This window comes from Trachypithecus francoisi, unplaced genomic scaffold, assembly GCF_009764315.1.
Source record: "Trachypithecus francoisi isolate TF-2019V2 unplaced genomic scaffold, Tfra_2.0 Lachesis_group0, whole genome shotgun sequence".
In the NCBI taxonomy this organism is placed as follows: Eukaryota; Metazoa; Chordata; class Mammalia; order Primates; family Cercopithecidae; genus Trachypithecus; species Trachypithecus francoisi.
The window spans coordinates 127,723,580-127,750,030 of NW_022681453.1; the positions used below are offsets into that span (position 1 = coordinate 127,723,580).

Here is a 26,451-nt window from a genome sequence, read left to right on the forward strand (position 1 = left end):
CTACTATATTATTATTTTTTCTTTCAAACTTTTTTGTTTTAAGCAGCAATCTTAATGTGATCTTTAAGAAATTAAAGTTCATTAAAGGGTTAATGGGTAGATCATAATAACCATGATCTACCAATTAATAACAAGTAATTGTCAGGGCTTAGCACTGGGATTTTAACTAACTTACCTAAGACTTTGAGCACTTGTTTTTGTCTCCTTTACATAGAGACTGTTATCTCTTACTATCTGCTTCCCTAAAAGAGATTCTAAATAACTGTCTTCTTGGTGGAAGAGCAAGAGAATAGAAGTAGCAGTAATGATAGTTGACTTTTGTTGAAGGCATATTACTAAAATGTCTGTAGGATTTACCTGGATGTCTTCTTGAAGTTCCCTGATTTGTCTTTGTTTGTATCTGTATTTTTCATCAACAGCTCTTTTTTGTTCTTCTAGTTGAATTTTTAGCTCATACTCATCACCTGAAATGTAGAACATTTTTAGTTTAAAATTGCAACATGCTATGTAGAAATCAATTTTAAAGTGTTATGTAAATTGCACCAATATTTTTGTTAAGAAAGGTTAAATCTTTTATATCCACTTGTAGAAAAACACTATGGGCATGTAGTAGCCATTTCTTGTTTTGTCAACATAGAGGAGCAATATGCTGCCATTTTTTTCAGTTTTTGAATTAATTACCCTAGAGAGGTGATATGCTATACAGAACCTGAACTAATAATGGAAGTAACACCCTAGAAAACCACAGAGCAAAAAAACGGCATGGGGGGAAGAAAGAAAAGGGATTAGTTTTTCTGACCCAATCAAACATAGTATACTTTTGTTCTTCATGTCTCACGGTGTTCCTTTTAACTATGCACTTGTCACTGTATATATGTATAAAAAATTTTAACTCCTACATACTAGATGGAGTAACTTTTTTAAAAGATTGCTTGTAATTGTTGTTACAGCTGTTCAGCACTTGCAGGGTATTTTCTAGAGCGTAGATTTCTTTTTCAGCTTTGTTGATCTTAGCATCCAAACAGTCACCTTCCCTTTGAAGTTCTTCTTTTTCTTGAGCAGCCTATGAAGTACAGAATAGAACTGGTTGAATAAAAGCATTTACTAGGGGAAGAAATGCCTAATAGCTGTCTTTGGGGCAGAAAATAGTTAACTTGTGACAATAACATTTTATCTTGTGGCCTACATACAGCACCAAGCATTTATTTCTTGCACTTGATTTACAGTGGAAGCCCAAATTATCAGGCCTTCAAAATATGGCACATAGGATACAGAATTCAAAACCATCATGGAAATGTAGTAACTAACCAAAGCTTACATAAAACTTTCCAGCAAAAATTGCCAAAGAGTTAATCAAATATAAATATTACTGGGAAGAGAGGGAGGGAGGTGTGATACTAGATATTAAACCAGAAGAATGTTTCTGGCCTGAAGGAGGTTCAGGAACACTTTATTTCAAAATTTAGGAGTAAAAGATATTTTGCCACAATTTTAAAAATAATTTTTAAAAAAAGATCATTGTAATAAATGTGGCTGAAAAAGATGAAGTCTATGAATTGCTAAAGACCAAAATTATTTCCTCTAAGAGTGGACATACTCGGTGACTTTCTACCAGGGTAGGGTAATGCTATCACTGGGCTAGGTTCTGTAGAGCTGTACCTAAACAGTTCCAAAGAACGTCCTAAAGGCTGACATAGATAGTATGCATATATATACATATATGTGTGTATATATATGCCAGAAAATTTTTAGTCAGAATCACTAATAATTTCATTTTAATTTATTCAGTTCTGAGATGTATGTATTTAAACTTGAATGTAGTCAATTAAAAATATAAAGTTTTCTCCGATTATTTTTATTTGTAAAAAATTATGGAGTACAAATATATTTTGTTACATGGATATATTGTGTAGTGGTGACTAGTGTAATACCCATCATTGGAATACTGTACATCATACACATTAAGTAATTTCTCATTATCCATGTCCCTCTGATACCCCCACCATGCTTCTGAGTCTTCCATGTCTATCACTCCACACTCTACCTCCATGTGTGCGCATTATTTAGCTCCCACATATAAGTGAGAACATATGGTATTTGTTTTTCTGTGTCTGAGTTGTTTCTCTTAAGATAATGGCCTCTAGTTACATCGTGTTGCTGCAAAAGACAGGATTTCATTCATTTTTCTGTTTGGATAGTATTTCATTGTGCATATATACCACATTTTCTTGATCCAATCATCCATCAATGGACACTTCCATTGAATCCACATCTTTGCTATTGTAAACAGTGCTGCAATAAAAATAGAGTGGAAGTATCTTTTTGATTTAATGATTTCTGTTATTTTGTGTAGATACCAGCTAGTGGGACTGCTGGATCAAAGGGTAGTTCTATTTTTAGTTACCTGAGAAATCCTCATTCTGTTTTCCATAGAGGTTGTGTTAATTTACATTCCCACCAACAGTGTATAACCATTTCTTTTTCTCCGTATCCACACCAACATCTGTTATTTTCTGTCTTTTTAATGGCCATTCTGATTGTTGGCTTTAATTTACATTTCTCTAATGATTAGTGATGATGAGCATTTTTTCATATGCTTGTTGGCCATTTGTTTGTCTTTTGAAAAATGTCTATTCATGTCCTTAGCCCACTTTTTTTTCTTCCAACTTTTAGGTTCAAGGGCTGCCTGTGCAGGATTGTTACATGGGTAAATTGTGTGTCTTGGAGGTTTGGTGTACAGATGTTTTTGTCACACAGGTAATAAGCATACTTCTCCCAGTGTATATTCTTGTCAGTTTTGTCCAAGATCAGTTAGCTGTATGGGTCTATTTCTGGGTTCTCTATTCTGTTCCATTGATCATTGTGTCTCATTTTATACCAGTAGTACCACTGATGTTTTGGTTACTATTGCCTTATGGTATAATTTGAAGTCAGATGATGTAATCCCTCCAGCTTTGTTCTTTTTGCTTAGGATTGCTTTGGTTATTTGGGGTTTTGTGTTGCATGTGAATTTTAGGATTGTTCTAATTCTGTGAAAAATGAAATTGGTATTTTGATACGGGTTGCATTTAATCTGTAGATTCCTTTGGGCACCATGGTCATTTTTCCAATATTAATTCTTCCAATCCATGAGCATGTAATGTTTTTACCTTTGTTTGTGTCATCTGTAATTTCTTTCATCAGTGTTTTGCAGTTTTCCTTGTAGAGATCTTTTACCTCCTTGGTTAAATACATTTCTAGGTACTGTTTTTGTATTTATTATAAATGGAATTGCCTTCTTCATTTGGTTCTCAGTTATATCATTATTAGTGTATAGAAATGCTACTGATTTTTATACCTTGTGTATTCTGAAACTCGGCTGAATTCATTTATCCAATCTAAGATTTTTTTTTGGTGGAGTTCTTAGGGCTTTCTAGATGTAAGATCATATTGTGTGAACATAGATAATTTAACTTCCTCTTTTCCTATTTGAAAGACTTTTATTTATTTCTCTTGCCTGATTGCTGTGGTTAGGACTATGTTGAATAGGAGTGGTGAAAGTGGGCATTCTTGTCTTGTTCTAATTCTTAGGGGTAATGCCTTCAGCAATTCCCCCATTCGGTATGATGTTGCCTCGGGTTTGTCATAGATGGCTTTTATTATTTTGAGGTATGTTCCTTCTATGCCTGCTTTATGGAGGGTTTTGTCGTGAAGGAATGCTGAATTTTATCACATTGCTTTTTCTGCATCTATTGAGATGATTATATGATTTTTGTCTTTAATTCTGTTTATGTGATGTATCATATTTATTGAGTTGCATCAATAACTGAACCATTCTTTCATCCCTGGTATAAAACCCTCTTCATCATGGTGTATTCTGTTTCTGATGTGCTGTTGGACTCAATTTGCTAGTATTTTGCTGAAGATTTTTGTGTCTGTGGTCTATGATCATCAGGAATATTGATCTATCATTTTCTTTTTTGTGTTGTGTCCTTGTCTGGTTTTGATATCAGTGTGATACTGGCCTTATAGAATGAGTTAAGGAGAATTCCCTCCTCAATATTTTGGAACAGTTTCAGGAGGATTTGTATTAGTTCTTCTTTGTATGCTTGGTAGAGTTTGGCTGTTACTATATCTTATCCTGGGCTTTTTTGTTGTTGTTTGGAGATTTTTATGATTATTATGGATTAATTTTTGCTATTTATATTATTGGTTTATTCAGGATTTTTGTTTCTTCCTGGTTCAACCTTGCAAAGTTGTGTTATATGTTTCCAGAAATTAATCTGTTTCCAGGAATCCATTTCCTCTAGGTTTTCTGATTTATAAGTTAGTATAGTCCCTGCTGATCTTTCATATTTCTGTAGTTCAGTTGTAATGTCTCCTTTTTGATTTCTTATTTTGTTTGTTTGGATCTCTGTTCTTGATTAGCTAGCAGTTTATCAATTTAGTTTGTCATTTGAGGAATAAACTTTTAATTTCCTTGATTTGTAAATTTATTTTTTGTCTCTATTTCATTTAGTTTTGCTCTGATCTGTTATTGCTTTTGTTCTGCTTTTTTTTTTTTTTTTTTTCGTGTTTTGCTAATTCCTTGAGGTGCAGTGTTAGGTTGTTAATTGATCTTTCTACATTTTTGATACAGGCATTCCTTTTGCTCTATCCGACAGTTTTGGTATGTTGTGTATCCATTTTCATTCATTTCAAAAAATTTTTAAATTTCCATCCTATTTGTTAACCCAGTGATCATTTAGGAGCATATTGTTTAATTTCCATATATCTGTAAAGTGCCCAAAGTTTTGCTGAGCATTAATTCCCAGTTTTTTGCTCCACTGTGGTGTGAGAAGATTTTTTTTTTTTTTTTTTTTTTTTGAGACTTGTTTTCTGGCCTAATATGTGGTTTGTCTTGGAGATGTTCCATGTACTTATGAAAAGAAGGTACATTATGCAATCGTTGGGTAGAATGTTCTGTAGATGTCTGTTAACGTCCATTTGGTCTAAAGTCCGATTTAAGTCCAGTGTTTCTTTGTTGATTTTCTGTCTTGATAATCTGCCTAGTGCTGTCAGTGGGGTGTTGACCCACCATTATTGTCTTGCTGTCTGTTTCTTTATTTCAGTCTGGTAATACTTGTTTTATGAATCTAGGTGCTGCAGTGTTGTGTGCATATATATTTAGAATTGTTATATCATCTTGCAGAAGTAATCCATTTATCATTATATAATACCTTCTTTGTCTTCTTTTACTGTTTTGATTTACTGTTTTATCTGATATATGTAAAGCTACTCCTACTTGCTTTGGTTTCCATGGAATGTCTTTTTCCACCCCTTTACTTTCAGTATATATGTCTTTACAGATAAGGTGAGTTTCATATAAGCGGCATATTGTTGGATCACATTTTTTTATACATTCCACCATGTATATGTTTTAATTGGGTCATTTGATCCATTTACATTCAAACTTATATTGATATGTTTGTTTTTTCCTGTCATATTTTCATCTAGTTGGTTTATAAATTATTTCTTTCTTTTTTGTCTGTGTGTGGTTGTCTGTGTTTTGGTAGAATTCTGTTATGTTGCCAGTGATTCATTTCTCTCTTTTGTGTGTTTGCTTTATAAGACCTTTGAGTCCTATACTTTTGTGTGTTTTCATGATGGTGAATACTGACATTTTGTTTCCATTTTAAAACTCCTTTGAGCATTTCTTAGAGGACTGGTCTAGTGGTGAAGAATTCCCTTAGTGTTTGCTTGCCTGGGTATTTCTTCTTCCTTTATGAAGCTTATTCTTGCTGGATATAAAATTGGGGGCTGACAGATGTGTTTTTGTTTTGTTTTGTTTTTGTTTTTGTTTTCCTTTTAGTGCTTTGAAAATTCTGCCCCATTCTTTTCTGTCCTGTAAGATTTCTGCTGAGAAGTCTGCTGTTACTCTGATGGGGTTTCCTTTATAGGTGACTAGATGCTTTTCTCTTGCGAATTTTAACTTTCCTCTTGCAGTTTCACTTTGACTTTAGACATTCTGATTACAATACACCATGATGAGGTATTATTTTGAAATGTATTTTCCTGGGGATTGCTGGGCCTCTTGTATCTGGATGTCTAACTGTCTCACTAGACTTGAGATGTTTTCATCAATTATTTCCTTAAATGGGCTTTCTAAGCTTTCTTCTCTCTCTTACCCCTCAGGCATAACTGATAATTTGTAAGTTCAGTCACTTTACTAGTTCGAAACATCTTGAAGGCCTTGTTCATTCTTTTTTATTCTTTTTTTTTTTTTAATTTGTCTGACTGGATTATTTTAAAAGACCTGTCTTCAAGGTCTGAGATTCTCTCTGTTGCTTGTCTTATCTATTATTGACTCTTTCTTTTGCTTGTGTAGTCTATTATTGAAGTGTCCAGTGTGTACTGTAGTTCTTTCAGTTTTTCAGTTCTAGTTTGTTTTCTTGTTTTGTTTTTTTAGATATCTCCTTGGTAAATTTTTTGCTCATACCCTGAATTGATTTCTGCTTTCTTTGTGTTGGTTTTCAGATTTCTTTTGCATCTAATTGAGTTTCTATTAATATTTTGAATTTTTCATCTGGCATTTCAAGGATTTCTTTTTGAGTGGGATCTATTGCTGAATAGTTGTCATATGGTGGTTCACATTTCCTTGCTTTTTCATGGTTCCTGTGTCCTTCCATTGATAGATGCATATCTCATGTAACAGTTGCTTCTGCTCATTTTTTTGAAATTGCTTTCCTAGGGGAGGATTTTCTGAAGATGTACATACGTAGTTGATGCTTTGATATGGGGTGCCTGTGGTAGTGTGGTCTTTGTATGATTTCTTAGGCAGTACACAGGGTCAGTGGTATCTGTGATTTCCTCAGTGAGTTAAGGTATGGTTATTAGTTGACCTTTGTTGAAGTTTTGCTGCAGTCTAGGATGCCAGGTAAGCCTGTCTTTGGGCCCCATTGGTGGCAGTGGTGGGCTGAGTATATCTATTCTTAGGCCCGAGAGTAGCTTGTGCTGTCACTGGTGTTAGTGGGTCCTGGAAGGCTGATTCTTGGGCCTCTGGGTAGCTTGCTCAGATGTTGGTACTGGGAATGATGGGCCAGACATGTAGGCGGGTTTTCAGGCCCCTGGGCAGCTGGTGTGATGCAGGTAATGGCAGTAGTGGTAGGTAGTAAAGCAACTCACTGGAACCCAGAAGGTCCACACTGGTGTTGCTGGTAGCTGCAGTGGGTTGAACATGCTGGTCCTCTGGCCTCTTGGTAGTGCACGTGAGTGGGTGTCAGCTGTGGTGGTATTGGTAGGTTAAGTTGCCCCAACTTCACACTATAGCAGGACTGATCATGTGCCAACAGTGATGCACTGGGCTGGTAACTATCTGGACCCCTGGATGGCATACTTGAGGACTTGGGGGATGGGTTTGGGCCAGCAGACTAGTCCTCAGGCCCCTTGGTAGTACCTTTAGGTGCTGGCTGTGACAGTCAGAGATGGGGTGATTCCCGAGACACTGGCAGAATACTCAGGTATGGGCTGTGGTGGCTGTGCTGTAGGCCTGCCACCAGGGAGGGTGCAACCTTTCTCAAAGGTGCAACAGCATGAGTAAGAAGCTGTAGGAAGTCCCACAGCAGCCATCGTGGAATGGCAGGAATTGTCACCAGAGTACATGGGCGTGCCTGGTCTCTTTTCTCCCTCCTTGGATCGGAGACAGCTAGAGCAAGTCAGCCTGCACTTGGCCCAAATATGGGGCACAGTGTAGCATTAAATGCTCCAAATGGTGCTGGCTGTGGCCTTGCAACCAGAGAGTGCAGGGTACCTCTTAGGTGAGGTGTGCAGGTGGGTAAGAAGTTGTGAGGAGTGCAGTCTTCTCACACCTCCGTCTCACAACAGCCAGTAGCAAGGTCGTGAGAATTGTCTTAGGGGTGCACTGGAGTGCCTGGTCACCCCCTCCCACCTTGGACAGGTGGTAGCTGCAATAGTGTTTCAAGGCACAGCCCAGCATTAAATTCTCAAAATGGCACCAGCTATGGGCCCAGGGCTGGAGAGGTTGTGGTTCCTCAGGTGATTTACATGGGTAGGAAGCTGTGGGGAGTGCCGTCTGCTTATATGTCAGTTTCACAGCAGCCTGCAGCAGGGCAGGGGGGAATTGTAAAGGTAAATTTTATTAGTAATATTTCCATTCTTAACATTTTCACTGGCATTTGTTTTATTGTGCTTCAGATCGTTAGTTACACATACTTTGTGATAAGTATTACATAATTTTAAAAAGTTTAGCAAAAAAAAATTATAGAAATTATATCTAATTTCTGTGAGTCTCAAATTGGTAACCCCATTTCATTTGAAATATAATAGTATAGTGGGAGACCGAGCTGGAATGAGCCAAACAGATTTTAGTTGTGGACTACTGGATCAGTTTCTTCATTTTTCAAATGAAGGAGTTGAATTTGTTCATTTTATGCCAAATCCTGATAGAATTCCATGTATAGCTTGAAGTTCTAAAATTCTGATTCCATTCACTTCTAAATCAGAGATGATATATCTTTCAAAAGTTTCTGTCCAACATTTTCAAGTAACTTAATTGGACAGTTTCATTAAATTGTGGTCAGAACTAGACTGTTTCCTTGCAAAGACTAAGAGGAACTTGGAAATGAGGTTTGAAAAATACTAGTCCTTCATTGGTTACTAATTATATTTTTCAGTTTGGCCCTTAAGGGTCAGATATTAGAAGATACTAGAGTTGATGAAAAAGCCATGTACGCCCCCATAGAACAAAGACCAAAGACAGGAGCTTACTACACGACCAAAGACAGGAGCTATGGGTTGAGCTGTATCCCTTATAAGAAGTTATGTTGATGTCCCAACCTGTGGTACCCCAGAAGGTGACCTTATTTGGAAATAGGGTCTTTGCAGATATAGTCAAGTTAAAATGAGGTCATTAGGTTGGTCATAATTTGATGTAACTGGTGTCCTTATTAAAATGGGAAATTTGGACAGAGGGAAAACTATGTGAAGAGACACAGGAAAGAACACCATGTAAACATGAAAGCAGATTTCAGGGTGATGCATTTACAAACTAAGGAACACCAAAGATTGTCAGCAGACCACCAGAAGCTAGGAGAGAGGCATAGAACAGGTTCATAGCATTCAGAAGAAACCAACCTTATCAACACCTTCATCTTTTTTTTTTTTTTTTTGAGACAGAGTCTTGCTCTGTTGCCCAGGCTGGAGTGCAGTGGCGCGATCTCGGCTCACTGCAAGCTCTGCCTCTCAGGTTCACGCCATTCTCCTGCCTCAGCCTCCCAAGTAGCTGCGACTACAGGTGCCTGCCACCATGCCTGGCTAATTTTTTGTATTTTTAGTAGAGATGGGGTTTCACCGTGTTAGCCAGGATCTTGACCTCGTGATCCACCCGCCTTGGCCTCCCAAAGTGCTGAGATTACAGGCGTGAGCCACTGCGCCTGGCCCAAGACATGTATTTCTGTTGTTTAAACCATCTAGTTTATTGTATTTTGTAACAGCAGCCCTCAGAAACTAATAAAAAGGCTCGACAAGCTTTGTCTGTAAAGGGCCAGATAGTAATTAGACTTTATGGGCCATTCTACTTCATTCTGTCATTGTAGCATGTAAGCAGCCATAACAATGTATAAATTAATAAATGTGTGTGTTTTGTCTCCCAGTACTTATTTACAAGACAAGTGGTAGGCAGCATTTGGCTGCAGTGCATAGTTTTGCTGAGGCCTAATCCACAACATTCAGGAAAGACAACAGTGGTTAGCATTGTAATCAAATTCCTATTACAGTCATAAACAATATGTGTTTGTAAACAATATATGTATCCATCAGGAGGGATCCCTTTGTAGGTAACATAAGAAGGATAAGGGAAGGGGAAAAATTTTGAATTGACTATATTTAAATCCTAAATCTACTACATCAAGAAACAGAATCCACTACATTGAAAAACAGATTTACATTGAAAAAACAAAAATTAACTTCTAATTGGCAAGGTTTTTCCCAGCAGTGAAAATGCCAAGATACTATTTTCAAATAGTTAAAAATTCTCATACAAATATGAAATGAACATTTATTAAAGGTTTTATTTAACTTGTTAATGAAGAGCCAGTAAGATGTTTAGACTATTTCAAAGAAGAATATGAAGAACAGATTTTATAGACATGTAGAATCAGAAATGCTGAAGTGAATTTGCTGGTAGATGCAAAACGTATTAATATATTTTAGTGTAATAAACGTTGATGCTTGGGTTATCTTTTCTACAGAGCAGAGTTGTATTTCTGCTGGCCAAAATTCATTTACATTGTTAGCAGCAAGAATCACTTGTGTTACTATCAGTTGTCTACAAGTTATCATCTATACCTACAGAGTTGTAAAATAAGTTAGTCAGTAGAGAGTCAAAGGTGTGCACTCCTGTAAATCAGATAATACCTGGAGGGCCCACTAGAAAATGCCAGCACTTTGGTTTCACCATGCACTGGCATCATTGCACCCATGGTTTGCTTTTCTCTATTTTTCAGGCCATAATTTTTCCTGATACAAGCTAGACTGGGTTTAGTTATTATGTAAGTTTCATTTTTACACATCTGAGACTTGTGAAGTGTTATCAGTAAAAAGTGTAAATATGCTATACAACAAAAAAAAATGGGAATAACTGCGTGCCAAGCTGTGGATCCCAGATAAGATGGAAGATAATAAATGTGGCATCAGGACATTGAGGAAGTCACTGATAGCCTCAGTTCATTTAACATAATCATTATTCTGATATTTATCCAGCACTTTCACTGTAAACAGAAGGAATATTCTTCATATAAAACGTGCCTGCTTTCCTTTGAGTTAGGTTAATCAGCATCATCACAGTAATAACAATAATAACTAACATTTATTGAGGACTCATTTTGTGCCAGACACCGTCCCAAGGGCTTTACATGTATTTTCCCAACAAGAGTAACAGTATTACCTGTTTCATTTTCCAAGTGAGGAAACTTAGGCCTCACATGGTTAAGTAGCTTACTCCTGGACACCTGTCTAAGCAGTGGTAGGATATGGACAAAGGCACACTTAACACCAGTACTTTTAGGTAACCCATCACACCACTTGGTAGAGAAACTTAATTGGAATTGCAACATCTCCCTATTTCCCAACACCTAAAAAGAGTCTACCCTATATCCTTCAGGAACTTTTAAAACCTGAGAGGAGAAAAGTCGTGTTTGGGCAGAAGCCTGGGGTATTACAGACTGACAAGTTATAAGAACGTTTTGAGAGCTGGGACTGATTTCTCATAGGAAAGGCAGAATTTCAAACAAAGTGACAGGCATACCATACTTGCTGTATTTGTTAGGGGCAGATTTGAAGAAGAACTACAGGAGAAAATTTGGCTAATTAAGTTGGTAGAAGTCAAATGGAGAGAGCATCCACAAGAGCTATTCTCTGAAGGTATGAACTGGAAGATCATCTTACCCCTATTCGTGTAGGGTACAGGGAAATAAGTCAAAGTTACAAGTTCCATCCCTTGTTTGTAGAATTTTGAGTAATATCCTAGACCTTTCTTTTTTTTTTTTTTTTTTGAGACGGAGTCTCACTCTGTCGCCCAGGCTGGAGTGCAGTGGCCGGATCTCAGCTCACTGCAAGCTCCGCCTCCCGGGTTTACGCCATTCTCTCGCCTCAGCCTCCCGAGTAGCTGGGACTACAGGCGCCCGCCATCTCGCCCGGCTAATTTTTTGTATTTTTTTAGTAGAGACGGGGTTTCACAGTGTTAGCCAGGGTGGTCTCGATCTCCTGACCTCGTGATCCGCCCGTCTCGGCCTCCCAAAGTGCTGGGATTACAGGCTTGAGCCACCGCGCCCGGCCTATCCTAGACCTTTCTATAAAGGAAATTACTCCTGCTCAGGGTATTTTCTACATGGGAAAAATGACTATAGCAGTGCTTAGAAAGGGAATAGCATTCAATTCCACATCACTTAATGAATTTCCCCTTATGGGTTAAAGATAACTGTGGGATGACAGACTACTGTCAAACATCAGAAGAAAAAAAAAAAACAGATTCACCTGGTCTGTCTCCCTATAATATGAGGGCAGGGAAGCACCCTCTTCTTATCTGAACAGCTGCCTTACCAGGACTATAATGGTAAACTGGAGTTTAAAATTCAGAAGTGGTGTAGCTCCAAGAAATGCTAAGGTCCAGCCAGGGTGTGGCATAAGAGTGGGTGGCTATAGTGAAGTAAAGGAAAGCTTTAAGCCTCAAGTGTTGAACAGGTTGTCACATGCATACCAAAGACACTTAGAGTGGTAATAGGTCTTAAAAAGATTACGAATCTTGACTAGGGGAAATGACATGCCACAAATAATAGCAAAAAGAAAAAAGTGTCAAGGAATGGTCAAGTAGAATGACCTGAACTCAAAAGAGGAAGAGTTCTGGAGCAAGTTCGCAGTAAGTTTTGGGAATCGGAGGGCAGTGCTTGACCTCACGGACTGGAGGTATATAGAATGAATAGTGCTTTCAGTATCTGAGGTATATAGAATGAATAGTGCTTTCAGTATCTCCATTTAGGAATGAATGTTTTGGCCTTTGTTAAGTGTAACAGTGGCCCTAATTAAGTGAAATAGTTGCTAGATTTCATGGAGGGAAAGTTGCAATTTTGTTTTTTTTTGTTTTTTGTTTTTTTTAATTCAGAGGATTACAATGAATGAGTTAACAAAACATACCATCACAACTGTGAATCAATTAAAATTACCTTTATTACATAATAGGCCTGTGTTTTCTCCTCTTCTCCTTCTGGAGGCAGCATAACGACAGTCAGAATTTCATATCTATTCTTCAGCTTCTCAATTTTACTTAGCCGTTCATGAAACTCAGTGCTAATAAGAAAAAAAAAACACAGAGAAATGAATAACATACTTTAGAATTTTTAAAGGACTATCAGGTGTTCTTATTGAAGACATTTGGATTTGTGTCACTACTAAACTCAAAACAGGTTAAATTTGTTCTCACATTTTAATTTGGTGTGAAGAATCTGATACTTACCCTACTTGAAAGCTGACAAGTTAGCCTGCCACAGTTTCACTGTGTCTTTTGCCAGCAAAAGACACAATTCCTGTTTCAGAGACAAAAGACTTTATTTCTCATGACACAGCCATTGGTTCCCCTGGCTCCCTACATCCCATGGGGGCAAGAAGGGGCTCAAGTGGATGCTGCACACGGTAGATTTGCATCACAGCTGAAGAATCTCAAGCCTAGGTAACCCAAATATGTTATAGTGGGGAATAAGCAAACATGCCTAACTTTTGCTCCAGAAGGAGATGTTACCTCTAGTTTCTGAGGCTGTTGGCTATTCAAACGTCTTTAAAAAGATAGTGCAAACAGGGCGGTTGAGAATTGTCTTCCAGCATTCAGATTCAGATTCTTAAATCTATTGGTTAATTTCTCCTTTTATTTCAGTAAATTTATATTTTTGAGCTATTTTTTAGAACTTAGTAATCTTAATATATGCATGGCAATATGGAGAGTGACACAATTGCCTGCCACAAACTCATGAAAGTAAGCTATCATGATGAAAAAGAAATCCTCAACCTACCCATTTTTCTACTGCGAGAGAAAACTCATGGTAAAATATGTTTAAATAATGTCAGAAGTTACAGTTTTTCTTATTTTTAATTATCACTCATTTCCTCAGAAAATATTTACTCATCCTGTATATGATCATAAAACCTTGCTGGACTTCAAGATTGAGGACCAATCACAATATATTGCTCTTCCTTTCTAAAATAAAAAAAAAAAAAAAGATTAAAAAAAAAAAACAGCAACATAGCAGTTCTGAGAACCAGAAAGGTACAATATTTTTTCATGAATTCATGGAAAACAGGTGGGGTAAGATTAATGGAAAAAAAAGATACAAACATGGAAGACCACTGCAGAAGCAGAAGCCATTTTCCACCAAAGAAGTCTGAAAAAAATCAAACTCAGAAATAAGAAAAAGAACAAGAGTGATCTGTGAGGCTATAATCAACACCTCTGGGCCATTCCCCTCAACCCCTCAAAGCATACAGAAATGCCAGGAATGCTTTCTGCTCCAGTGATAACCAGAAAGTTACCACAGTTCCTAGCATACATGTTGAAGCTAGAGAAAGAGGTAAAAACATGAAGTCTAGGCTTCCCCAACAGTGGAAGTAAATGAAAAAGAAAGGCAGTTCTACTTAGGAATGAGATGAAGTCTTCATCACTCAAACACTTCCTAACTTTTTGTAACCATGAAATCCTAACCCTGCTTAATAGCTATTATGCTCTTTACAGGACAAACTAGCTCAAGAGCCTACAATCAGCCCTCCCATTTAGAGGAGTAATCTGTTGGAGAAAACCAGAAATCCGCTTAATTGCAGAGGAAACCCTTACCAGTTAGCTGCCAATATCCACCGATTAGTAAGAATTTATTAATAAATATTAACAGAAAACAAAGGACCATCAAACATTTATGGAAAGCAAACAGCATAAATGAACAAAATGAACAAAGAACAGACCTGAGATTAACACATAATGCATAGAAGACAATGTTCAGTCTTCTAATTAGTACCCTCTAAAAGAGAAGAGGATATTGATTCCAAAAACACCCATAAAACAAGATGGGCTGCTATGAAAATAAAGGACCAATGAAACAACAGTGCTTGCAAATAAGTTTTCGTTTTCAATGTAAGAACAGTGAAGAATAAAGATTTAATGAGCAATCTGGAGAGAGAGACAAGGGGGGAGATGAGGCAGAGGAGAGGGAAATAGGGAGAGAGAAAGAAAGAATATCTGAGAAAGTAAAATACAAGTAGAAAAAAGAAACCTGGAGGACAGACCTAAAAGGGCCAACATCTACTAAAAGTGAGCAACAAATGGAGAAAACAGAGAATATCATAGTAAGAAAAAAATTAAATAGAAAAATATTCTCCTGACCTGAAGAAAAACTTGAGTGAAATAACTAAAAGAGACCACACAGAAAGGAGTTCAGCCCCTCTTCCCTGGAAACCCCTATCCCGACTTTTCACCAGACAGGGGCCCCAGCCCGTGACCACAGAACGGTTGCTCCACCCATGGCTGAGCATACCCACTGGTAGTGGACTGGAGTTTGCTGGAGACTCCCCGAGGCATATGATAGCCCCTCTGCCACGACCACAGCAGCAGTTGTATCCCTGCTGCCCTTGATTTGGAGAAAAAACAACCTGAGGACTATGCCTGAGCTTACAGCACACTACAGGCACCATGCAGAGAAGACACCACTGTCTTCTCCCGACTCCCTTAACTCCGTGCTCCCCAGCAAGCCACAAGCTCACACCAGCACTACAGCCTCCTACCCCACCAGCTGAACACTACCAGTAACAGCAGTTAAACGCTTCTCAGAGGTAGAGCCGCCAGGGGCAACCAAAAGCCTCTGCCACTGGCTCTGCAGTGGTACTACCCCAGCTATCCTCAGATTAACCAAGGAGCAAAGACCCTAAGTACCTCATCCGTATTTGCAACAAGCTGTAATCCACCCAAGCAGAGGAAGCCAGTCCATCTCCCATGGATCACATAAACCCCTACTGCTCATCACCAGGCAGGGTGTCCCCAGCTTGGGCCCATAGCACAGACCACCTCATCCTGGGTTTATTGCACTCAGTGATTGCTGACCTGCACCTCTCTGGGATGAAGCCCTCAGGAGACAACCAAAAGACCCTCAGCCACAACCACTACTAAGGTACCTTCCTCTGCTGCCTCCAAGTTGGGAAAGAAACATAAACCCTGAGATCACCCCAGAGCTGTGGTGGGCAGCCCAGTAGCACCAAGCCATGATCTACAGCCAGCACTCAGGTGAGAGAGGAGCCCACACTTACAGAGCATTGAGAAAGAGCATGACGCAACTGTGAGGAAATATAGAGGAACCACACAGCCAAGCAAGAGCCTACCTACTGACCACTACACCTAAGCATCACCTACTAGATCACACCCCAAAGCTTCAACACCAAAAATAACTTCCTAACATATCCTCCTGTGAAACCAAAGAAGTCAGCTGCAAATAAAGACCCCACACAAAGCCTTGGCCCTGTGAAAACATCCAGAAAAGAAGTCTGTTGACTGTACTCAGTCTACACCACAGTTAAAGGAATAACCATTGTATTAGTCCATTTTCAAACTGCTATAAATATACTACCTGAGACTGGATAATTGACAACAAAAGAGATTTAATTGACTCACAGTTCCACATGTCTGGGGAGGCCTCAGGAAACATAATCATGAATCATGATGGAAGGCAAGAGGGAAGCAGCAGCATCTTTACAAGGCAGCAGGAGAAAGAAAGAGAGGGAAACTTCCAAATATTTTTAAACCATCAGATCTCGTGAGAACTCACTGTCATGAGAACAGCACTGGGGAAGAAACCACCACCAATATCCAATTACTTCCCACCAGGTCCCTCCCTCGACACGGGACTACAGTTGGAGATGAGACTTGGGTGGGGACACAGAGCCAAACCATATTCTGCCCCGGTGCCTCCCAAATCTCATGTCCTCACATTTCAAAACCAATCATACTTTCCCAACAATCCTCCAAAGTCTTAACTCACTCCAGCATTAACTCAAAAGTCCAAGTCCAAAGTCTTATCTGAGACAAAGCAAGTCCCTTCCATCTATGAGCCTGTAAAATAAAAAACAAGTGAGTTGCTTCCAAGATACAATGAGGGTACAGGCATTGAGTAAATGTTCCTGTTCCGGAGAAGTTGGCCAAAACAGAGGGGCCACAAACCCCATGCAAGTCCAAAACCTGGCAGGGCACTCACTAAAGCTCCCGAATAATCTCCTTTGACTCCATGTCTCACATCCAGGGCACACTGATACATGGGGTGGGCTCCCAAGGCCTTGGGTAGCTCTGCTTCTGTGGCTTTTCAGGGTACAGCCCCTTTGGCTGCTTTCATGGGCTGACATTGAGTGCCTGCGGCTTTTCAGGGTGCATGGGGCAAGCTGTCAGTGGTTCAACATACACAAATCAATAAATTTGATTCATCACATAAACAGAACTAAAGACAAAAATGACATGATTATCTTAATAGATGTAGAAAAGGCTTTTGATAAAATTCAATACCTCTTCATGTTAAAAATTCTCAATAAATTAGGTACTGAAGGAACATAGCTCAAAAATAGTAAGAGCCATCTATGACAAACCTACATGATAGTAAATGGAGAAAAGCTGGAAGCATTCCTCTTGAAAACCAGCATAAGACAAGGATGCCCTCTCTCACCACTCTTACTCAACATAGTATCAGAAGTCCTGGACAGAGCAGTCAGGCAAGAGAATGAAAGAGCATCTAAATCCTTGTTTGCAGATGACATGATTCTATATCTAAAAAACCCCATAGTCACATGATTCTATATCTAGAAAACCCCATAGTCTCAGTCCAAAAGCTGCTTCAGCTGATAGAAAACTTCAGCAAAGTTTCAGGATACAAAATCAACATATAAAAATTACCAGCATTCCTATACACCAACAACAGCCAAGCCAATAGCCAAATCAGGAACACCATCCCATTACACAACCAGAATAAAATACCTATGAATACAGCTAACCAGGGAGGTGAAAGATCTCTACAATGAGAATTACAAAACACTGCTCAAGGAAATCAGCAGAAAGCTGATTTATCATGGATAGGAAGAATCAATATTAAAATGGCCATACTGCCCAAAGCAACTTACAGATTCAATGCTATTTCTGTCAAACTACCAATGACATTTTTGTAGAACTAGAAAAAAACTATTTTAAAATTCATATGGAACCAAAAAAGAGTCTGAGTAGCCAAGGCAGTCCTAAACAAAAATAACAAAGCTTGAGGCATCACATTACCCAACTTCGTGGCACATATACACCATGTGCCCCATGGCACCCCAAACGTGGCACCCAAAAACGTGGCACATATACACCATGAAATACAATGCAGCCATAAAAAAGAATAAGATACTGTGTTTCACGGGAACATGGAACAGGGCTACAGTAACCAAAACAACATGGTACTGGTACGAAAACAGACATACAGACCAATGCAACAGGAGAGCCCAGAAATCAGGCTGCATCCCTACCACCATCTCATCTTCAACAAAACAGAAAAACTATCAATGGGGAATGGATTTGCTATTCAATACATGGTGCTGGGATAACTGGCTAGCCATATGCAGAAGATTGAAACTGGACCCCTTTCTTACACCACATACAAAAATCAAGATGGATAAAATATTTAAACATAATACCCAAAACTATAAAAACCCTGGAAGACAACCTAGGCAATATTATTCTGGACAGAGAAAAAGGCAGAGATTTCATGATGAAGATGCCAAAAGCAATCACAAAAAAAAAAAAAAAAAACAGTGACAAATGGATATAATTAAAACTGAAAAGCTTCTGCACAGCAAAATAAACTATCAACAGAGAAAACAGACAACCTACAAAATGGGAGAAAATTTTTGCAAGCTCTGCATCTGATAAAGGTCTAATATCCAATATCTATAGGGAACTTAAACAAATTTACAAGAAAAAAAATACAACCATATTAAAAAGTGAGCAAAAGACATGAACACTTTTCAAAAGGCGACCTACATATGCCAAAAAGCATATGAAGAAAAGTTCAATAGATCATTAGAAAAATGCAAATCAAAACCACAGATACCATCTCACACCAATCACAATGGCTACCATTAAAAGGTCAAAAAAAAAAAAAAACATGCTGGTGAGGTTGCAGAGAAAAAGGAATGCTTATACAATATTGTTGGGAATGTAAATTAGTTCAGCCACTGTGGAAAGCTATGTGGTGATTCCTCAAAAAACAAAAAACAGAAGTATCATTAAACCCAGGAATCCCATTACTGGGTATATACCCAAAGGAATATAAGTCATTCTACCATAAAGACACATGTGCACAAATGTTCATCGTAGCACTATTCACAGTAGCAAAGACATAGAATCAAGCAAATACCCATCAGTGACAGATTAGATTTTAAAAACGTGGCACATATACACCATGAAATACAATGCAGCCATAAAAAAGAATAAGATACTGTGTTTCACGGGAACATGGATAGAGCTGGAGGCCATTATCCTTAGCAAACTAATGCAGGAACAGAAAACCAAACACGGCACATTCTCACTTATAAGTGGGAGCTAAATGATAACTCATGGACACAAAGAGGAAAACAATGGGCACTGGGACCTGTTGGTGGGTGGAGGGTGAAAGGAGGGATAGGAACAAAAAAAATAACTATTGGGTACTAGGATTAGTACCTGGGTAATGAAATAATCTGTCATGACAAACCCCCATGACAAGTTTACCTGTATAACAAACCTGCACGTGTATCCCTGAACCTAAGATTTTTTTTTTTTTTAATCACTGAAAGAGTTCACCCAGGAAGGGTAAAGCAAGAGAAACTTTAAAATGACAAAAAACCCAGAAACATACAAGAAAATTATGAAACACCAAGAATATAGAGTGTCCCAAAGCTTCCAGAAAGAAAACAAAGCCCAGTTTCCCTACAAGATAAATTTCATTAATCTATAATCGGACTTCTCATAAACAACACTGTAGTCAATGTTTTACAATATTCTGTCATTCAAGTTTAAGGGAGAATTAATATATATTAAACATACAAGGACTGCAAAGTTTCAGAAAACATCAGTTTGAAAAAACATTCAAAATCATACTCCAAAAAATGAAATCCAAGAAAATAGAACGATGACAAGGGATACATGAAAAAAATCAAGAAACAAAACATATAGGTAATTTTAAATTATTGCTGACATTTGGATCTACAGCTTAGTGCACATTAAGGAGTGTTTTAAAAAGTAAAGACATAATATTAAAAACAATAGCAAGAGAGTATCATCAGTATTTCAACAATATGTGAAAGATGGGAAGAGGAAAAGAGGTAAAAGATGCCAAATGTAGTATTTTTAGGAAGGGGAAAATAATAGAAGCTAATCAATTTTCAGTATTCATACAGAAATGATTAAAGTTTCTTTTAAATCTAAGAATAACCAACAAAATAATTAAAATTAGAATGTTTACTTTCCAAATAAAAGGCAAAACAAAATTCAGTAAAAACAATGAAAAGCTGGAAAGACAGAAATAATGAATACATGGCAATTTCTTAATGTTTCCTGAAAAGTTAAATATATACCTATCACATGATCCAGCAATTTTACTCCTAAGTATCCAAGAGAAAAGAAAGCACATATTCATACCAAGAACACGTATGTTCATAGCACCTTCGTTTATATAGCTAAGAATTTTAAAGAACTCAAATGTCCATCAGCAGGTAAATGTACAAACAAACTGGAGTAAACACATGGAATGGAATACTGCTATTTAACAAGAGAAAGCCAGGGTCAGCAAACCATCATGCCTGCCACCTGTTTTTGGATAGCCCACAAGCAAAGAATGACTTTTAAATTTTTAAGTGATTAGAAAAATAAAAGAATTATATTTCATGAAAATTTAAAATTACAATATTCATAAAGTTTTATTGGAAAATAGCCATGCTCATTTTTGGACATATTGTCATGGCTGCTTTCAGTCTACAATGACAGAGTTGAGTAAGTTGAGTTATTAAAACAATGACTGGAAGCAGCCTAAATGCCAATCAACCAACAAGTGGATAAAGAAAATACACCATGGAATACTACTCAGCCACAAAAAGAAACAAAATCATGGCATTTGCAGCAACTTGGATGGAGTTGGACTCCATTATTCTAAGTAAAGTAACTCAGGAATGGAAAACCAAATATTGTTATGTTCTCGCTTATAAGCGGGAGCTAAGCTATGAGGATGGAAGAGCATAAAAATGATAAAATGGACTTTGGGGACTTGTAGGGGGTGGAATGTGAGAGGGACCTGAGGGATAAAGGACTACACTTTGAGTACAGTGTACACTGCTTGGGTTCAGATACACCAAAATCTCAGAAATTACTGCTACAGAACTTATCTGTGTAGCTAAAATCCACCTGTTTTCCAAAAATTATTGAAATAAAATTTTAGGAATAAGTTAAAAAATAAAACAAAGACCATATGGCCTGCAAGGAACTGTAAGTTACTTACCTAGCTCTTAGAGAAAAAGTGTGTCAACCCCTGATAAAAAGGAATGTATATTGATATACACAACATGGATGAATTTCAAAATAATTACACTGAATGAAAAAAGTCAGACAAAAGGCAGACCTACTATTGGATTCCATTTACATAAAACTCTTGAAAATGCAATCCGAACTATATGGATGAAAAGCAGATCAGTTGTCTGGAGAGATAAACACTGGGGAAGGACTGAAGGGAGGAATTACAATGGGGTACAAGGAAACTTGTAGGGGTGACAGATACTTTATCTTGATGGTGGTGATGGTTTCTCTGGTATATTACATATGTCAAAACCTATCGAATGTACACTTTAAATATGTGCAACTTATATATCTCAAGTATACCTCAATAAAGTTTAAAAAGTAAAGTCTATGACAATTGAAAGACAGGAAAGGCAAAAAAGAAAAAAATGGCAATATTAATTTTTTATGGGATGCAGCTAATATAATACTCAGAGAGTTTTTTTTTCAGACTTCAAAGCTGAAAATTAATAAGCTAAGCATCTGAAGAATTTAGGAAAAGAACATTAAAAACCCATATAAAAGAAGGAAAAAGTAGTAAAGGCAAGATCAGAAACTAATGAAATAATGGACAGTAGAAAATATCAATAAGAGCAGATCCTTTCCAAATAATGTTAAAACTGATTAACTTGTGAGAATTATCCTACCCCAAAAGAATGCACAAATAACCAATGTCAGGAATATAAAAGAAGTCATCTCTAAAAGTACTACAACTATTAATAAAATTATAAACAACTGTTTATAATTTATAAATTATAAATAACTGGCAATAAATTTGAAAATTTGAATATAGAAAATTTTTCCTAGAGAAAAAATATAATTTACCAAAACAGAATCAATAATAAATACAAAATCTGCATTGTCCTATAACCAGTATATCAGCCAATAGTTGAAAATGTTCCCCCATAGAAAACTTCGAGCTCCCAATGGCGTTTTTTTCCAGTAAGGTCTTTGAAAGACAAAAAAAGATATAATTCCACTCGCTTAGAAACATATTCCATGTACAGAAAAATAAGAAATACACAAAAGTCATTTTATGAAGGCAGACATAACCTTAATAGCCTGATAACCTGACAAGGACAGTAGAGCAAGGAGAATTATGGGTCATTTGTACACATGAACATAGATGCAAAAATTGTATTAAAATATTCCCTAACAAAATCTAGATGTATGCAAAAGACAATATGAAACAGACAAGTTGGGTTTTTTCTAGAATGTAAGGTTGGTTTGACTGAAAAATTGATCAATATGATTAAACACATTAACAGATTGAAGAAGCTATATCTTGTCAATAAGTGCTGAGAAAACATATAATAAAAGTCAGGCCGGGCGCGGTGGCTCAAGCCTGTAATCCCAGCACTTTGGGAGGCCGAGACGGGCGGATCACGAGGTCAGGAGATCGAGACCATCCTGGCTAACACGGTGAAACCCCGTCTCTACCAAAAATACAAAAACTAGCCGGCGAGGTGGCGGGCGCCTGTAGTCCAGCTACTTGGAGGCTGAGGCAGGAGAATGGCGGAAACCCAGGAGGCGGAGCTTGCAGTGAGCTGAGATCTGGCCACTGCACTCCAGTCCGGGCGACAGAGCGAGACTCCGCCTCAAAAAAAAACAAAAAAAAAAAAAAAAGTCAATATCCATTCTTGATTAAACAAAATAACCTCTTAGTAAAGGATAAAAATAGATAGGAGATCACCTAATATGGTAAAAGATATCTAAAAAATAGAAATAAACTACAATAAACCTTATACTTAATGCAAAAACAACGAAAGCTTTCCCTTTGAGATCAGGTAACAAGACAAGGATACCTGTAATCAACACTGCTCTTCAGTATTGAACTAGGGAAAAAAGAAAAGTTATAAAGATTGGGAAGCAAGAAATAAAACTTATTATTATTTGAAAATAATATAAATGAAATACAGTTTATAGAAAATTAGAATCCACTGATTGTTAGAACAAGATTGATTGTTAAGTAAGGTTGCTGAATACTTAATATGCAGAAATTAACTGCATTTCTACTTTCCAGCAACAAACCAAAAATGAAATTGACAGTAACATTAAAGAAAAAACATGTAGCCAGAAATAATCTTATAAAAGATGTACAAAATCTCTATGGTAAAATCACTTCAATAGATGCAGCTATTGAATATCTATTTTTAAAAAGACATGTTATTGGACTTTATCAAAAACCATACATAAAAAGTAATTCCAAGTAGAGTGATCTTAATGTAAAAGGGACAGCCTAAAGAATGAAGAATTAACCAAAAGAAGAGCGTAGATTTATGGCTATAACACACCCTATGTCTTTCTTGTATGAAAAGCCATTTCAAATGAATAAGAAAAAGATGCACAGCCAGTTCTCCTGACATCACCCTCACTTTTTTTTAATTCCTCAGCAATTTTAAAACTAAAAATTACCTTATGTTTTCCCGTTCTTGATCAACATATCTTATTTGTGATGCAAGCATTGTTTTATGAACCTTAATTTCTTCAGTTCGCTCTTCCATTGCTGTGTATAATTGCTGTTTTCTTTTTTCTAGGGAAAGAACTTCTTCTGCCTTACTGTGAAGCATTTCTCGAGTACGCTTAACTTCAAGTTTTAAAAGACTGTCCTCTATCATCAAATCCTATCAATGTAACAAAATGGTCAAATATTGAAATTATTTTTTATTGCAAAACCAAAATATTTTTCCTTTTATGGCTATATAAGTAAAACTTGAAAATATATATTTTTCTAATTTAACCATTGACTAAGATATTAACTAGGGCTAAAATTAAATTGATCAGAGTCATAGCCTTTTTTTTTAAGAAAAGGGTTTATAGTTATTCCAAATCTTTTTTATAATTCAATTTTAAAGTCAAGCTTTGCTATTATAAAAAACAAAGGGAAGAAGTTATTCCTGAAATTAAACTTACACTATCCAAAAAACATAAAGCCCTATGAATGGCTATTTTTGTACTCTGAATCTCACAAAATAATGTGGAAATATATTTTTATTTTAAGACATAAGAGTACACATATCAATCAATTTTCAGAATAGAAACCCCAGAAGAAAAACACTCCAGAATATAAGATTTTATTGTTTCATAAACATAGCTTTTCATTTGGAGAGATTAGATACTTACATCTCACGTGCACCAAAAATATATTCTAGATGAATGAAAAATCTTGAGATGAAATCAATGTAACTACTAGAAATAGTAAACATTTGTCTGATTTTTAGTGTAACCAAGAAGTTTCTAAACATAAAAATTAAAAAGAAAATAAAACTAAAAGATTTGATGTTTAAAAAAACTTTTATGTCACAAACACTGCATAAAAATGTAAAGGTAAATGGTGAAAATATTTACAATATTTATGACAGAGATAATATTTTTACATATGAAAATTTTTTATAATTTATATATGTAAACCTCCCAGTGGAAAAATGGGCCAAGAATACAAACTAGAGCTCCAAAGAAAAAAAGTATGGAACATGACATAACAGAGAAAAGTGTTCTAAACATTTTTATTTAAACATAAATGTTTGAAAATTTATCATTAAAATATTTTTAAACCACCAATTTTAAAAATGCAGACTAAAAGAGATACCATGTTTGACTATCAAATTGGCAACAATTTCCTAAATTAGGATATCCAGCCTCAGTGGTAGTGAATAAAATAGAATGCTTACACACTATTGATAGGAGTATTAATAGTAGGTACCCTCTAGAAGAGAATTGGGCTTAAAAATAGTTTTGAGACACTAAAAATACTTCTTTCTGAACCATAATTATATAGCTAGGAATTTATCCAAAGGAACTAATTGAATAGAACTATACAATGAACAAGTAATTGAACAACTACATTATACATGTAGTACTATTACAATAGCCAACCATTGGAAAGAAACAAAAATCTGAAAAATAGGGGATGGTTAAATACACTATGGCAACTTCATGCAATGGACTTATAGAAAGCCTTCAAAAATGTTTTTGAAAGAATAATGTTTTAGGATACATATGATATATAGAAATTTTTTTAATACAACATAAAAAGCCAAATTTCTTAAAAGACTGGAGGGAAATAACAGACTTAACACTGTTTATATTGGGTATAATGATTATAGTGACATTTTCTTTTTCATAATTTGCTATATTTTTTCATTTGTCTATGATTAACATGGAAACATGGTTTTCAATACTATATATGCATACAATTTTACTGCACCTGCTTAAAAGCTTTGGCTTTATCAAGTTCTTTCTCTGATCTGTCAATGAAAAGGTTTAGTTCATTTATTTTGGTCATAAGGGACTGTTTTTCTTCACTGTTTTTACTATACGACTTCTTGATAAAATAAAGATCATTCTGCAAAAAGAAAAAAGATATATAATGTATGTCTTAAATATTAACAAAAGTATTAAATACATACTGTATTATATATATCTTACATTAAATTATATACTCAGATAATTATAATAATCCTATGTTTTATTATCTCTCTTCCTGCTATGTCTCTAATATAATATACACGGATAGTCACATAGGAACATTTTCATTTTTATCATCAATTGATGTTTTGGATTTAGTATGAGTTCAGTAATTCTAGGAAATATATACTTCCAGTTCAACCTAATGAATCACAGTCATCCCTCAGTATTCTCTGGGGATTGGTTGCAGGACAACAGCACTACCACCGCCAAAAGGAATGGATGTTCAAGTCCCTTATATAAAATAGCAGTGTTTGCATGTTATCTACACGCATCCTCCTCTATACTTTAAATTATCTTTATATTACTTATGTAATAAAATGTAAATGTTATATAAATAGTTGTTATACTATATCATTTAGGGAATAATGACAAGAAAAAAGTCTGTACATTTTCAGTACAGACGCAAATCACCCATTTTTTTGAGTATTTTCAGTCTGCAGTTGGATGAATCTGCAGATGCGGAGCTTGTGGATACAGAGGGCTGACTGTGTTAGGAGACTGCCATTTATGAGGAGATGGGAGCATACACTGGCTCATTACATGGTTCACCACTCCCATACTGGAGTTCATTGTTTGATTCTATGCAAGTCCCAGATAGTAAGGACATCAACAGTCTGAGAAAGCATAGGGTGCTGTTTAAGAGTACCAGCTCTTAGAATTAGATGGCCTTAATCACATACTAGCCATCTGACCCTAGTATGATGTACTCTTCCTCAGTTTCCTCATCTCTAAAATGGAGATGAGGACAGTTCCTACCTTCCTGCAATATTGTGAAGATTAAAGATGTTACTGTCAAAGCGTGTGTATAACAGTGCTTGACACATAGAACTGCCCTGTAAATGTCAGCTATTATTAATTACATACAAAACTGCATATTGCTA

General features: G+C 36.5%; 1 protein-coding gene across 1 annotated transcript in view; it reads right to left on the bottom strand.

Annotated features, from left to right (window-relative positions):
• Positions 1-26,451, bottom strand: part of CCDC39 (coiled-coil domain containing 39) — a 57,752-nt gene that overhangs the window by 4,395 nt on the left and 26,906 nt on the right. Inside the window, exons 13-17 of the mRNA XM_033211781.1 lie at positions 25,308-25,445; positions 23,516-23,724; positions 12,696-12,819; positions 904-1,063; positions 358-464 (exon numbers count right to left, since the gene is read on the bottom strand). Of these exons, the coding sequence (XP_033067672.1) occupies positions 358-464; positions 904-1,063; positions 12,696-12,819; positions 23,516-23,724; positions 25,308-25,445 (738 nt within the window). The remainder of the gene's footprint in view (positions 1-357; positions 465-903; positions 1,064-12,695; positions 12,820-23,515; positions 23,725-25,307; positions 25,446-26,451) is intronic.